The sequence below is a fragment of the Electrona antarctica genome, assembly GCF_951216825.1.
Source record: "Electrona antarctica genome assembly, chromosome: 7".
Lineage (NCBI taxonomy): Eukaryota > Metazoa > Chordata > Actinopteri > Myctophiformes > Myctophidae > Electrona > Electrona antarctica.
The window spans coordinates 7,050,969-7,068,135 of NC_136812.1; the positions used below are offsets into that span (position 1 = coordinate 7,050,969).

Sequence of the window (17,167 nt, forward strand, 5' to 3'; positions counted from 1 at the left end):
ACAATAATTGCATTGTATGTAGTCATAGCACATCATAGTACATATGTACAGCATAGTATAGTATATATGTATAGTTTATATGTATAGTGTCATTATATAGATATGTTCTAGTTACGTTCTTAGCTTACGCATGTTTCATGATAAATGCATTTTATATATGTGATGTATTCCTATGCTTTTTTTGTTCTTTTTAATGTAAATCGCTCTGGATTAAGAGCGTCTGCTAAATGCCTAAATTGTAAATTGTATGGACTGGCATAAATGTATGGTCTTTAGTTTTTAATCTAAATGTATGGCCATTGGCCACGATTAACTTGTGTTGGAGAAAACTAATGCAATGTTTTGCTGATAAACTCCTTGTGTTGGCAAAGAAACATCCGTTTAAAGTGGCATAAGGGGATGTAGAATTGTAGATAACGACGAGTGAACCGTTCTGTGAACAGTTTACCATGCTTGTCAAGCAACACATGCAGTTGTGCCCCTAATTACACATCCCTTGTGCTCAAGCATGCACACACACATACATACACGTTCCCAATCCTACCTTGAGGAAAGCGTGGAAGCGTGGCTTCTGTCTTTCACACCGGACAATGGTTTCCTTCGCTGCCTCAAAAAAGTTAACAAAGGCCGGGTAACACCTGACCAGGTCTTTGGACTGGGGAGGAGACAGAGAGAGAGAGTCAGAAGGAGAACAGTGGGTTTCTTTTATGTGGTCCTCTACACAGGAAAGGGTTATCTACTTCCTAAAAGAGAGAGTTCACAGTTCATCTGTTTTTGCATGATGTCGTTTCTTTTCTTCTTCAGCCTATAGCCCATCACTGGCCAGAAGAGACTAATCTTAGCCCACAGAGCATAGCAGTAACATTGTGAGGGTTAGAGACTCCGTTCCCTGTGTAGCTCAGTGAGAAGAGGTATTTTTAGTGCCATATTCTACCCCCTGAGTTACATAATTGCACATGATTTTTCCAATAGAAACAGTACAGCAATAACACTGCCAGGTTTAGTTTCTCTTTACATTTCGACTTAGGCCTGATGTCGAAATTTAAAAAATGTCTTCTGACAGTTTTCTAAAATAGCTAGGTTTCTTTATCAGTGGTTCTCAAAATATTTCTTGTCAAGGACCCCCAGAATTATCTGTATTTGGCCGCCTACCCCCATCTGAAAATATGTTGTTCCAGGGACCCCTCAGAAGCAAAGATATGAGTTAAAAACGTTGGCTCTGAAAGAATGTATATTCAAAGATTTGCACCACATTTTCACTATTTGTCAAAAATAGCAGACCACCTACAAGCTCGTAGCGTGGCACTCGGTGCCGTGCTATGAGCTTGTAGATCTGCTATTTTTCAATAGCTAAAGTATAACGTAACGCTTAAGATGCCCAAAAGGGGTCCCCGCCCAAAATGGGTTGCCAGTTTGCAAAGTATGTGTACTACTGGTACTCCCAATGTGTTGTGGAAAACCATCAAATAATAAATAATAAATAAATAAATAAATAATACAATAATCGTCCACATATCGGTATCGGCCATGTGGCTGTTCTTTTTATTTTAGCTGGTTAAAGCTACAGGAGTTTGTATGTTCTCCCCGTGTCCCCTAGGGTAGGTACCCTCACAAAAAACATGCAATAATCCTGGTCTCTAAACTGGCTCCCCCTGGCCAGCCGGGGCACCTGATGGAGGGGAAAGGAACTGGTTGGAATAACGTGTTCCTTCCACGTGCTACGTCCAACCAGAGAAACTCCCCCATGTCAGGTGTAAAGGAGCAACATGACACTCATGCATGAAGGAAGCATGAGTTCAAGTCCGTTGCTCTCCCCAGGTTGGCGGAGGGTGTGTAGAGCCCAGGATCACATTAGATAATTCACACAGGGGTGAAAAATGGGTTACAAAATCGTGGGGGAGAAAAAAAAGCTACAGAAGCAATACAATTGGCTAAAAAAAAGGACTCATTAGTACGTCAACTGACACATCACAGGCTCTGAACCACGTAAACCCTAGAATCCATAGTCTTGGCGTGTCATAACAGATTGTATAAAAATAGCACATGTATAATGCATTGCAAGCAACGCATGGTGAGCTTGTAGATATATAATATAGCTATATTTTCAGCAAATAATTCTGGTGTAGTATGGTGAAAAAAAAGTGTATTCTATATATATATATATATATATAATATATGGGGAGAGGAAAGGAAGCAACCAGGTGCTCAGGAGGTGTGCAGGTATACAAAATGTAAAAATAGTAAAAAGGTGCTCCTGGGATCAATCGGGATAACACATCTATAGAACTAAAGCGGAGGAAAACTTCATCAGAAGACCGTATAGGTCGAAACATGTCGTGTGCATCTCCGCTTTGTTCTACAGATAGGGGTTTATGTGGTAAATTCAAAAGGAACCTTTTTACACGCTCTGTTGTGCTGCATGTCCAGACCTCACCCCACAGCCCTTCATCTGATCTCTAGTGCTATAATAATGCTACTGAGAAAAATAAGTTTGCCGAGGCTGGGCAAGATAAGTGTGAACAGTTTCCATTCTTGTGTCCTTCCTTAATAACAATGAACGGAGAAAAAAAACTATGAGCTGTAGAGAGCTGCATCTTATGCACAAGGAATGGATTCTACAGTTTTGCGCACAGCTGCAACCACTATGGACAGAGATGAGTTGGGGTAAGGGAGATTGATGAGCAAGTTTTGGCCGCAGCAAAATAATGAACAAAAAGCATGTTTACAACCAATTACCTGGAATTCCTGTCCATCAGACGATATAATAGGCTCTGTAAGGACTAAACTAAAGCCTTTATCCAAACAACATTTGACATGAATTCTGTTTTCTTTTGATGGGTCTCTAGCTGAATACAGCAGAATTGTATTTTATTTTCCACGTACGACACTACTGACTCAACTAAAAAAAGTAACACAAGAAAACAATGTAATGTATATTTTATATACATTTAAATAAAATACAATAGTGTTATTTAGTGATTGAAAACAAAAGGAGTCCAACAACTAGTTATATCTTTGCATATAATATCTGAATATACCTCAACTGTATTGATTTAAATAGCTTTAATTAACTGTCCACTATCCAGCTTGTTGGGTGCCAATCTATTTCATGGCCATTAATAAAAAAAAATCTCTCAGTCAATAATTATGTGCATGCCAATTTCATAAAATCTTCTTCACCTTCACTAGAAGATAAATCATTTGGTTCCTCGAATGCTCATGCTTTAAAGCTGGAACTTCACCAACGAATAACTTTTAACTTAAGCATTAGCAAAAATGTGTGCTAATTGAGAAGAGGATAACTGCGATTCTGTCAAACAGCAGTGGTCCTACTGTACCTCACCACAGGGTCTAAATGTGTATTTTTCTTATTAACTTGGCGCAGCTGGTGGCACTCCTTGTTAAATAAAAGCGCCCCACAAATAAAGACAAACCTCATCACCATGGGAAGGTATGCTAGAGATGTCAGTTAATTCACTCACGTATTTCAGGATAATGTCTCCCACACTCCTATCCTCAGACCAGTCTGTCAGCATCTCCTCCAGGTCGGCCTGATTACGTTAACAAACACAATGTTATTAGTCAAACGGACACCATATTTCTTTGTGTTTCTGATGATGATGTGGGTCATATTTAAGAATATAATGGTAGCAACCTCCCAAATCCTGTTCTGCTACTTACCCCTATGTGCCAAGATACTCCATCACCAATTTCAGACTACCATGTCTATTTATGTAATTTTAGTGAATTAATATTTGCCTTTACACAATTTCGCCAGAGCCATATACCAAAAAGGGGGTTTTGAGGTAGGTGGGACATTTTGACAACTTTTTATCATAGCTCATCATTTTCAGCACATTTTTTCCAATAAGAAAACACTGATTGTCTCCACCAGGCCGAAGGCATGGGGAGAGAGTATGTTTTGCACTCCGTCCGTGTGTGTGTCCGTCCGTCCGTGTGTGTGTCCTTCCGTCCGTCTGTGTACAGCTAATCTCCGGCACCGTTAACCCGGTCGATGCCAAACTTTGCACACACACTCCCTGGATGCCAACGATGAACCTCTGCCCCACATTTTCCAGAACGGCCTGTTATAGCGCCACCAGGAGGCCGACTTTTGTAAAACACATTTTTTGATGTTACTCCTCCAGATTCTGTCCAAAAATCTCACAAATCGTTACACAGCATCTCTATGGTCATGTGCTCAAGTCGGATCTGTCCGATATTTCATATTCCATCCTAATTGGCTATAATTGGCTTTCACAGTTAGCAAGATTGCCCCGTTTTGAACAAAAGCCTCAAATCATGAACACAGCATGCAATTTACGTGAAATCTTTCACACATTTTCTTACTAGGCTGAGGAATATATCCCACCCTTTTCACATTGGCCTGTTATAGCGCCACCAACAGGTTGATTTTTGCAAAACACATTTTTGGAACAAAATGCCTCAAATCATCCAAATGCCATCAAACATGTTTATATTACTCCTAAACATTTTGCCCAACATCTCACACAGTCCTATCCTCCTGGTGGAGACCTGTGCCCAGAAGGGCACTTTTTCTAGTTAGAAGTATATTTCCGGGGGGTGCATGATACCCCCTTCCAGTGACTAGACTACAACATGTAAGAACAACACACATGTTAAACCCACGCCATTACATTTGTACTAGATTCCTGTCAGCTCATGTTACTCCATTTACAAAGTTTCCTTTTTCGCACTTCACACATACGTAGATGTGACGAGCATGTGACAAATAAAACCTCTTGAATGCTGAAGTTTACCTTTATCTTGGAGTGAACCTCAAAGATGTCTGGGATACTGCCAAATATGGTTTTGATTTCCTCTGGCGCCAGGATGGGCCCACCCACCTGGCCCTCTTTCTCCAATGGAACCTTGAATAGCTGGGGGGTAAAAAATAAAATAAAGGATAGTGATTGTTAATTCATTGTGTCAATTATGTTCCACAGGATTCCACATCAGTCCAAAGTTACATAAAAATAAGACCCGTCTCAAGTGAGTGGTACTGTACTGTACTGTACTGTACTGTACAAGCCCTACTCCCTGGCCTGTGTGTGTTAGGCTGTGCAACAGTGACACTTGGTGGTGAACAGACGCTATAACACTATTTTCATGCTTGGACAGACCCAGGGACACACATAGCTGTCTATAGGAGTGGTTGCACCCCTCAAAAAATAATATATACCGACAATGACACAATCTGCCTCCCTCTCTTTCTGTCCCATGCACGCATAGTATGTTGCTGTTTAACCCATTTTGGGCGGGAACCCCTTTGTGTTTTAACTAAGCATTATGTTATGCTTTAGCTATTGAAAAATAGCAGATCTACAAGATCATAGCGCGCCACCGAGTGGCGCGCTACGAGCTTGTAGGTCTGCTATTTTTGAAAAATGGTGAAAATGCGGCACAAATCTTTGAATATATATTCCTTCAGAGGACTTTTGTTATTTCGACGTCAGGCCTAAACAGACACAGGCTTTAACTGAACAGTGACTGTGTTGCGCATGAACTTGTGGGCAAATCATAGTGCCATTTCTTCAGTGTCTCTCTCGCCCGACACCCTTGTCAACCTAACCTGAACTCTAAATACCATTCCATATAAGATTGGATTTGTTATAAAGGCATGTTCTGATGGACGGGGGGGAAAACTGTTACTATATGGTAATTAAGGAGATATTTGGGGTGAATACCATTTCCCTTGAATTTGTTGAATTAAGAGAATAGGTGAAAGTTGACTTGCTCAATCGTTTGGTTTATAAAACTATAATAGTCATGGGGCCGTGGTTTATAAAACTATAATAGTCATGGGGCCGTGCAAAAGTTCAAACATGAACATTTTTGATTCAGCCTTTCGTTCTATTGAAGTCCATTTTTGAGTTGTCAGATTTTACTATAATTTTGTAATGAATATGAATTATATATATCCCTATGCTGTAAAAATGGGCCAGGTCAAATTACGGAATAGGAAGTGCTATGAAACGGACTCCTCTGTTGTCATGCCAAATACTCCACCACGAAACTTTGCTTAATCCATTTTGGGCGGGAACCCCTTTTGTTGTTAGCATTATGTTATGCTTTAGCTATGGAAAAATAGCAGATCTACAAGCTCATAGCGCGCCACCGAGTGGCGCGCTATGAGCTTGTAGGTCTGCTATTGTTGAAAACATTTTTAGAATCTGATCTCAGGTCAAAATGGGTTAATCAACATGACTTTGCTGTATTTGTCCTCATTAGACGGCAGCCATAATACAATACAATAGAGGCTTATCGTTTTTACCCCAAATAAATGTGGTACTATAAAAAAGTCATTAGTGGTGTTTTCGGTTGATGAATGGTGTTTTCCGTTGAATGGAAGCTATCTTGAGATAGTAGAACCGTTTCAAGCTGAATGTTAATGGTGGTGTGGCTGGAGAGGTAGCCTGCTGGTTCAAGGACCCCACAGAAAGCTGGGAACAGGAAAAACACTCACACACACAATTTACAATTTAGGCATTTAGCAGACGCTCTTAAGGTCACGAATACAAGTGGCTGAAATTAGTTTTCTTCGACGTGTGGCTGGCATCTCCCTTAGAGATAGGGTGGGAAGTTCAGTCACACGAGAGAGACTCGGAGTAGAACCGATGCTGCTTCGCCTGGAAAGGAGCCACTTTAGGTGGTTCGGGCATCTGGTTAGGATGCCTCTCGGGCGTCTCCCTAGGGAGGGTCCTCGACGCACGTCCCACTGGGCGGAGACCCCGGGGCAGACCAAGGTGCAGTTGGAGGAAACACATCGACTCACTGGCCTTGGAACGTCTCGGGATCCCCCCAGGAGGAAGTCACTAATGTTGCTCTGGAGAGGGAAGTCTGGAGCACTCTGGTGGAGCTGTTGCCCCCGCGACCCGACTACGGATAAGCGGTTGAAGATGGATGGATGGATGGAGCGGACGCTCTTAATCAAGAGTGATTTTGAACTATATGAAATGAGTGTACACTATAGAGTGCTATGTAAAATGTTACATAAGTTACATAAGTCTAGCCTTTGCCTACACCTGTGCTGCGGGCCTAAGAGAGTCTGAAGAGGTGGGTTTTCAGACTACGGTGGAAGATTGGGAGTGAGCCTGCAGTTCTGATTGCAATGGGAAGTTCATTCCATAGTTTTGGAGCCAGAAGGGAGAAGAGTCTGGGACGTCTGGAGCGTTGTCCCGAGTGTTTTAGTGAAGGTTCTGCCAGCCTCCCTATGTTGGCTGATCTGAGCCGATCTTCACCCATTTTGGGCGGGAACCCCTTTTGGTGTTTTAACTTATGTTATGCTTTAGCTATTGAAAAATAGCAGATCTACAAGCTCATAGCGCGCCACCGAGTGGCGCGCTACGAGCTTGTAGGTCTGCTATTTTTGAAAAATCGTGAAAATGTGGCACAAGTCTTTGAATATATATTGTTTCAGAAGACTTTTTATTTCGACGTCAGGCCTAAATGGGTTAATAAGAATGGCTGGAAAATATAAATCCCTCCCGACATCCTGGTTGGTAAAGATAATTAACAGCAGCTTCGTCCTGGTACTATAGTGTGTCTGTGACTGTAAAGTTGCATCACGTGTAGCTGAAACCGCAGCGCTAATCACAAAGGATATATGGAATACACGGTTCCACTTCCTATCCCGTAAAATGTTGCCTCTTGAATTGAAAAGGCTCCATGAGGATCTCTTAATCAACTGTCCTGAAGTGGTCTGGAACCAGTGACGCAAGAGGACGCTACATACCAATTCCTACACGGGTTGTGCTTATAACGATTACTGTATGTCACCACTCACCAGAACCTGTGAGTAGCATATATTTAGACTTACTGGGGCCAGCTGAGCCAATCAACATCATGAAGTATTCCATTCCTATTTTTCTGCAGTATCGTTTGATACTTTATTGTGAAGAAAATGTGTTCTATTGCATTGCATTGTTTGTTGCACCCACACACAAACCATGTGAACTGAAATGAAAATGCCAATGTACTGTAGCCAATTAATCCACTTGTGCAAGATAAAGATGTTTAATGTTACTTCTTTATGTTAAAAGTTTCAAATCCAGAAAAAAAAATAACACCTTAACTGTTGTTGGGCTACATGTATGGACATGGCCGATATTTTTTATGTAGGGTAAACTGTAATCATTCTATTCCAGGCTGGCAGTTTACAATTCTAGCGCAACCTTTGATAGGAACGCTAGGGTTCAAGTGGTTAAATAAACTGTCTGGGTGACTGCAAAGGCAGAGCCGTGGAGACGGTGAAGAGAGAGCAGTGAGAAAAGGCAATCCTCAAGAGGGCCTCGACTCAGAGCGAGCAGGAGGAAAAAAACCCTGAAAGATACAGAGTGACAGAAAGGAATGTTGGAGGAGAGAGAGATATGAAGTATAGAAGGCATGAGGAGGAGGAGGAGGCAGAGCCGCAAGATGTTGACATGTTCATGCGGGGCTGCAGCTACAGGAGAGAAAGACATGGAAAAGTGGAGGAGGAAGAACTTTTAGAAGGGAGACGGTCAGGCAGGCCATTTTCTCCCTCACTGGTCAGCTGTCTGCCTCACCACTGGGAACGGATGATAAGACAGGACACACACACACACACAACACACACACTTAATGACAGTAGCGTAGCCTGACACTGTTGTCATGGGCAACCAACTGGCCTACCTATGAGGCATGTGGTAAGAATGTCAAACTTAACCCCACACACACACACACACACACGGCCCACCTGTAATATGGTGGACAGAATGTCGACGTAGTTGCTCTCTGTCTGATAGAGTTCCTTGGAGACCTGCCACCTGGCAGATTGCTTGACCGGTGCTGGAGTGGAACTCTTAGACGGCCTGGAACTCTCTGGAAGGACAGACGACGACAGGGAGGGGAAGATGGACAGAGAGAGACAACGTTGCATTGATTAAACAGCGTGCAGAAAAAAAACAACGACAACGGGAAGAACAGCATCGCGTGTATGATAGTTCTTACTTTGTCCTGACTGAACGCAAACATTTATAGCTGTATAGCGTTAATGAGCAGCCTGTCAAATCAGTTATCTTCCTCACAGGGCTTTGAGGTGCCCGGTGAGATGGTGCAATAAAGTGCAATGGACTGTGTGTGTGTGTGTGGGGGGGGGGGGGGGTCTTTGGGGGGCGGAAAGAAGCCAAGACCTGTGTGTCTTTTCTCATGAAAACCTGACATTACACGACTGACCTCATGTCCACGCGTTAACTTTCCCCACTGTGTCTGGCAGACTAATTTGTCTTGCACTGCCTATAATGTATTATGTCCACACTTACAGAGGGCAAAATACAGAACGCCTACGTTGCTTCCAAGATGGCACATTTCTATCCCAGATGGTTCCAAATTGCATTTGGACATGCTTTGTGGTTAATTATCCAATGCTCCATAAAGGAGACTAAAGAGAATGCATCCTCCCTCTGTGGTCTCTAAGTATTATATGGAGGAGAGAAATTAACCATCTAGGAAGTGTTGTGCCTCGGCAGGCGGAATGATTGACATGATCAAATTAAATCAATTATACATTTAATTTAACCCATTTTGACCTGAGATCAGATTCTAAAAATGTCTTCTACATCCTGACAGTTTTCTGAAAAAGCTATGTTTCTATGTCAGTCGTTCTTCGATTTTTCAAAAATAGCAGACCTACAAGCTTGTAGCGCGCCACTCGGTGGCACGCTATGAGCTTGTAGATCTGCTATTTTTTAATAGCTAAAGCATAACATAATGCTAACACCAAAAGGGGTTCCCACTTCCCGCCCAAAATGGGTTAATTTAAGCTGCAATGATCGGGAGAAATCTTACCCGTCAATATTTGACCCGTCCTTTCCTTTGTTCTTATTGGCCATCAGATTAACGTTGCGTTTATACCTAAACTGAGTATTCATATTTGTTTCTCACTCTGTATAGCATTAGTGCCAGTGGATGCAACCCAAGACCTGTGTGCACCCAACCATCAAAGGTGAGGTTGATTGACGGGATCCGAACGTAATTCCGACAGAGCATTAGTCCGACATGCGGGACACATAGTTGGTAGTTGGTGTTAGTTGGAGTGGCTAGCACCACTCAAAAATACATGTTAGGGACGGGGGCTACAACTGAGGCACCAATATCTACTTGTGGTTCCCAAACGGTGAGCAGAGACACACTGGTGCGTCATCATGAGACCAGGTAAGTCCAGGTGTGCCTTGAGATTATAGGACTTGCCCAAAAAGTTTGGAAACCACTGATCTACTTCACAGGCATTCAAAGTCAAAGTCGAAGTCATGTGATTTGTCACACGCGTTACCGCAGTGAAATTTGTTCTCCGCATTTGACCCATCTCTTGGAGCGGTGAGCCGCAGCCAAGGAGCGGTGAGCTGCAGCCGTGCCGCGCTCGGGAATCATTTGATTAGTAGATTTGACCCCCCAATCCAACCCTTTGATGCCGAGTGTCAAGCAGGGAGGCATTGGGTCCCATTTTTACAGTCTTTGGTATGACCCGGCCGGGGATCGAACCCTGACCTCCCAGTTTCAGGGCGGACACTCTAACCACAAGGCCACTGTCTGGTCTCATTGCTTTGGCATCGTTTTCCAACTTACGCTCACCGCTTACTTGATGTGTAAGTAACTATGGCTACTAGACAAGACTGTTAAAATAGCGGCAGCTTTGATGGATCTGACAACTGGAGCTTTAATGCATCAGTGAATAAGCTTCCAACTGAACAAGTAGTAGAGTCAGGGTCAGGGAACCAGTACGCATAGCAGTTACATGTACAGTATATATGGAGTGGTCACTAGGGTCAGCTGGCAGACAATATTTGATGAATGCTGCATTGCATTGTAGGGTTAGCTTTAATTGAAGCAGCCTCTGAAGTAAACATTGTTAACTCAGTTATATGCCAGTCACCCACACCTACAGGAGTGAGGATCCGTGGGAAGTGGGATTGTGTGCCCAGCGCTGCCTGTCAGAGCAGGCTGATTAGGCCACACTTCTCCCGCTAATGCAGTCGTCCGCTTGTCAGTGTTGGCCAGTGTGAGGTCTCTAATAAGGCCGTCTAGAGACCTGGCAACGCTGCACACCCACGATGGCCAGTAGCCACTAAAAGCACTAGCAGTACTCTGTGTGTGTGTCACACCATGCCTTACATTCTTGATTCTTGCCACGTCCGTTTCTTTGGCTTTATTCGCTTATTATTTGGTTTATTATTAAAACATCTCTCCCTTAAAAGAAGAAGGCTGTCTTTTATCAATCTCTCCTTCCTCACCACTGGTGAGGATAAAAGACAGCCTTCGTCCCCCAGACAGAACCTTGCATGTCTTTGCTGTGCTGAAGACCTCAAGTAGTCAGCCCACTGGGACAGTGTTGCTCAGGTGGGTTGAACAACATCTGTCTACCCGCCTCCATCTGACTGGGTTTCTAGACAATTCTCTCACCATCCTGTCCAATCTGCCACAGCCTTGCATGGAGACATCAAAAGCAGCAGGCTCGTGGACAGCACACCATTGGTTTAGGAATATATCAATATCGTGATATGGCATGTGTTTAATCACTTGAAAATGAGCAAATCTATAAGCTCAATGTGTTTTTGTGATCTTGTAGATCGGCTAATTTTGCCATTTAAAAAAAAAATGTTAAAGAAACTAATATTACCGTCAAAAAATACCATCATCGTCACAATATCAATTGAGGTATTTGGTCAAACGTGGTCATATTGCGTTATATTTTTAGAACCTCAGGTCTGAATGGAATGTATTAAAGTTTACCCATCTTCCACCACCTAATGTGTTCCTGAAACCTCTCAGAAGTAAGAGATGACAGCGAGTCCTCTCCATATCATCTTCCCCACCGTTCCTCCTCACTGGGCAGGACCCTACGTAGTTTCTCTCATTGTATTGAACGTGTTACTGTCGACACATGTCAAGTAGAGGGCTTACGAGTAATACCCCAGACCTCTCCCCAATTGCACACTCTCACCGACTCACCCCAATCTCTCCATCTCATTCCCACTTATCTATCAGGCCACTGAATGTATTAAACATGTCAAGTAGTCCATCTCTCTCTCTCCTGCCCTCCCCATCAACCCCTTACTTTCCCTCTAAGGTAGCCCTAGAAAGGCCTATAACTCTCCCTCTATCGCTTATATCTTATCTGCAAGGGTCTCCTGTCATGTGTCAGGGATGTCGGACGTGTGCAGTGTTGCAGAGCCCCGGGCGGTCTCAGCCCTCCCCCTCCTTACCGGCCAGACCCTTGCATGTGTCCGGGGTGTTGGAGATGTCCAGCAGGGACATGGACAGCGAGCGTTCTGCCGAGTGCCTCTTGGGCGGAGGGAAGGGGGACACCTCGGTGTCCTTGGTGAGCTGAGCCAGCGTGTCACGCAGGCGCCGGCGCTTGCGGTTGCTGTTGGGCGTGTTGAGGGAGAGGAGGGACACGGCCTTCTTCATTGTGGGACTGTCGGCAGACTGAGTGAGGACAAGGAAGCGGCAGACAGATAGTGAGATACATTGAGAGAGAGAAAAAAAACCTTGATTACCTATCATTCAAACTTCAACTAGATTACCGATCATTCAAACTTCAACTAATAAGATCTATATGTCCAAATGAAAATAAATACTCACTAAATCAATAATTCGTGCCAATTAATCAAGATCACACAAACAGAACCATGTCCCGCGAATCAAGTCCTGCATGCAGATGCAAGCAGCATATGCAGTCTCTGAGGTGGAGCCCGCAGAGTGATCATACGGTCACTCTGCGGGCTCCACCCCCAGAGATAGACACCGACCCCAACCCATTCACTTGATCATTGTTTGCAAACCGTCGGATTGATTGAATCAATCAATCATGTAGGGCGGGCGGGCGGGCGGGCGGGCGGGCACGCACACACACACACACACACACACACACACACACACACACACACACACACACACACACACACACACACACACACACACACACACACACACACACACACACACACACACACACACACACACACACACACACACACACACACACACACACACACACACACACACACACACACACACACACACACACACACACACACACACACACACACACACACACACACACACACACACACACACACACACACACACACACACACACACACACACACACACACACACACACACACACACACACACACACACACACACACACACACACACACACACACACACACACACACACACACACACACACACACGATTGAATAGTTTGTGTACTAACCTTCTCATAGAAGTACATGGACTCATCAGCCCGGGCATCCATCTGAATGGTCCCCCAGAACCACTAGACCAGACAGGGAAAAAACATCATCTTAGTAATATCATGAAGGGGAAAAAAAACAATATGCAAACATGCAAGGTTGTACAGGTAGTACACAGGCAGGGCTCGACTCTGTACTGTACTTCGTACAGAGCTCGGTTAGTACTAGTTATTGAGTGGGCTTTAATGAACGCAAAAGGAATCATGATCAGATGATTTATTTAACATTCTGCTTAAGTGAAAGACATTATGTTTTCCTGCTCCTCTCCATCTGTCTATAATACATCCTTGTAGTGTAGACCTAAACCAATTACTTTGATACAGGTCCATGTTGGTAAATGTCAAGATGGTACTCTAGTGATAATTAGGGGTGTCAAGCGTCTCCACCGGCTACAGTAACACTAGTACCGCACTCTTCTTCATCTGGCCTGCTGTCCGGATGATTGCATCAAGTAGTTTGAATCGGAAATATTAATAGGGCAGGCAGTTCTTCAAAGGATTTCTTTCCTCCAGAACATACATGTTGAACAGCATACATGTTATTTGTCCTTAATTAATCTTCAGCTACAGTATAAACGACAGGAAAAAGGCAAGAAAATGATCATCTCCTCTTTTAAAACGAATTTAGGATGTGATAAGAGGAAAATAGCCGTCCGAAAGGACAAACAGTACACAGTCCAGTGAACTTGATGTCACGCAAATTATTATGCCCATTCATCACTGGAAAGTAAGAACACACTGAATGAAATGAAATAGTAACAACACTGAGATGCTAGAGATTCCACAGCTATTGCACCGTTAGTTTAGAAATAGTTAGAAACAAGGTTTCATGTTGCAATTGAAGGCAATCAACAAGATTAGAAGTCTATGACTGGACGGTTGACAGTCCAAAGTCCCTCTGTGGCTTGGTAGGGCAGCTCTTCCTTCAATGAAATACACAGTAAACTCTGTGTTCATTTACAATTTAGCTCTGAGAATGTACTAATGCATACATTAAAGGAGCATTCAGTGATGTGGGTGATTTGGAAAGCCACCCGGTCCGCCTCGGTAACAAAATGTGCACATGCACGCTCTACAGTGGGGGGAAGTGCAACAGGCCAACAGCATGTGCACCAAGGCTCGATCATGATTGGAGGAAGGCCCCTCTCATCCTGATTGGATGAAGGCTTTGCCACCCGTCACCAAAACTGAAACTAGGGTTTTTTGACCCCAGGGGCTCACTGAGGACAGGGAGGAACTCCTTATATGGTCAGCACACTCTATAGTAGGGAGGATTATCCAGAAAAAAAGAAAAAATAAGTGATATTTGAATTAAGTCAAATCACTGAAAATACCTTTAATTTTATATACAGTATACATCATGTGACATTTCGTAATTAAGTGAACTGCATCTAAAAGCCTGTTAGTACATGCTTTGTAGAAAAAAGTGACCCTCACTTATTTTGGGTCAACTAGCAGAAAATAAACCTTTGTTTTTGTCAACTAGACGTTTATATAATATAAACGGTCAGCAGCAGCCGCACACACACTACCTCTGGAGACCTTTCAGTAGTTGGGCCCATGGAACTGTTGGAACTCTTTTCAGTAGTTGGGCCCATGGAACTGTTGGAACTCTCTTTTCAGTAGTTCGGCCCATGGAACTGTTCAGTAGTTGGGCCCATGGAACTGTTGGAACTCTTTTCAGTAGTTCGGCCCATGGAACTGTTGGAACTCTCTTTTCAGTAGTTCGGCCCATGGAACTGTTCAGTAGTTCGGCCCATGGAACTGTTGGAACTCTTTTCAGTAGTTCGGCCCATGGAACTGTTGGAACTCTCTTTTCAGTAGTTCGGCCCATGGAACTGTTCAGTAGTTCGGCCCATGGAACTGTTGGAACTCTTTTCAGTAGTTCGGCCCATGGAACTGTTGGAACTCTTTTCAGTAGTTCGGCCCATGGAACTGTTCAGTAGTTCGGCCCATGGAACTGTTGGAACTCTCTTTTCAGTAGTTCGGCCCATGGAACTGTTGGAACTCTCTTTTCAGTAGTTCGGCCCATGGAACTGTTCAGTAGTTCGGCCCATGGAACTGTTGGAACTCTTTTCAGTAGTTCGGCCCATGGAACTGTTGGAACTCTTTTCAGTAGTTCGGCCCATGGAACTGTTGGAACTCTCCCAAATATGTCCAAGATAGATTATGCCAGTGGTTTCCAAAGTGGGGTCCAGGGACCCCCAGGGGTCCTTGAGGGAGTTCCAGCTAAATTATAGTTTGGAACCAAATGGACCCTTGAGGGTCTGTAACTCTGAGTGTACAAACGGAACCAAATGGACCTGTCAGGGTCCATTTGTACATTGATTTTACAATATAAACTTGGGGAATCAGAGATAGAAATGCCATTAAATAGGGGGCCGTAGCCCAATTCACGTCAAACTGGGGGGTCCTTAGCCGTAAAAATCTTCTCTTATGGGGGTTCTCTGGCATGTCTTTTCAAATGGGGGTCCACAGGCCAATTAGTGTCAATTTGGGGGTCCTTGACATGAAAAAGTTTGGGCACCACTGCATTATGCAATATTGCTTTAATTCTATTTCATACGATAGTCAGAAGAAATAATAAAAGTTTAGGGTGTGGGCTCTCCAAGCTCTCTGAAACATGGCCATTAACACTTTTAGCGCTGCGCCCTCCAGTGGTCTAACGGTAACTCGCTTCACATCAACATCAAGCCCCACTTCCGTGTGTGTCACACGCTTCACAAAGACGAAACCCAAAGCACATTGTAGTCTAGCAGCTGGCGATGTTCATCTTTCGCTAGAAACGGTAATATGTCGGCCACAATGGGATCAAAAATCACTATTCTCATAAACGCCGGACGGATTTGACAAAAAGTCGGATTTTGGAATATTTTTCAGAGAAAGCAGGCAGGAAAGAAATCATAATAAGTGGATTCCAATGGGTCGGGTGCGCGCGCATTTCGCCTTGTGCCTGGAGGGACTTAGCAACCTGCCTAGCAACCTGGGCGCAGTAGAGGTATGTGTTTGGCTTCTGCTGGTGGATTTTGATATAAAGCGATTACCCGCGGGTTCGGCTATCAAAGGGAAATGCATTACCCGCGGTGCCGCGGGTCATGGCGACAAGGGTGTTAACATAGCATACCTCCTGTTTCACCACAAACAGTCTCGTGGAGGGAATGAAGGGAAGCTCCTTCACGGAGCACTCCTCCACCACCATGTGGGTACACTTCTCGTCACCAGCCTCGAGGTACCTCCCACCTTGCAGACACACACAAAGATGCATGGATGAACAACACACACAAACAGATGTGTTAAAACCACACTGAAAGAATACCCTCAGTCATACAGCATACACTGGACAGAAGAGGGAAACAGAGTTGGTCAAGTCATCTTCTCGGCAGAAGAATAATAAAATGGTATCGGCCGCAATTTATTGCAACAAAACAAATTATGTAAAGCTGCCCAACCACACAATAAAAAAAAAAAGATTATTCACTCATTCACTGAAAAGAGAAGGCCTTGTGCAAAGATTATGTCAATAAAAGATTGACAACATAGGCCTATATTACAGATACGCAATGAAAACGTTCAATGTTTTTGAGAGTAGATTAAAGAGAGAAATGTAATTTATATTATAGACCCTGGTTATGAACAAAGGTTAAAGAAACTGACATTTTGAATTCGATTCGATTGCGACAAAAGGCTTTACCTTTAATACCTTTGGATTTGGATATTACAGCTACATTGTAATAGACCACAAGTACATTAGCAATTATCCAGTTAGCCTGATAGGTGATAATCTTATTCAGTCTTTCTTAGGTCATAATGGGCATAAGCCAGTTAACCCGATTTGATTGTATCGAGCTGTGAAAATGATTTTTGAGA

At 43.6% G+C, this 17,167-nt stretch overlaps 1 protein-coding gene across 3 annotated transcripts in view; it reads right to left on the reverse strand.

The window, feature by feature from the left end:
* The window catches only part of ect2 (epithelial cell transforming 2), a 63,135-nt gene that overhangs the window by 29,617 nt on the left and 16,351 nt on the right, over positions 1-17,167 (reverse strand). For all 3 annotated transcript variants that reach the window (XM_079506655.1, XM_079506654.1, XM_079506656.1), the window contains exons 10-16: positions 16,425-16,540; positions 13,262-13,324; positions 12,243-12,465; positions 8,738-8,862; positions 4,782-4,901; positions 3,483-3,551; positions 545-655 (exon numbers count right to left, since the gene is read on the reverse strand). In XM_079506655.1, coding sequence (XP_079362781.1) covers positions 545-655; positions 3,483-3,551; positions 4,782-4,901; positions 8,738-8,862; positions 12,243-12,465; positions 13,262-13,324; positions 16,425-16,540 — 827 coding nt within the window. The remainder of the gene's footprint in view (positions 1-544; positions 656-3,482; positions 3,552-4,781; positions 4,902-8,737; positions 8,863-12,242; positions 12,466-13,261; positions 13,325-16,424; positions 16,541-17,167) is intronic.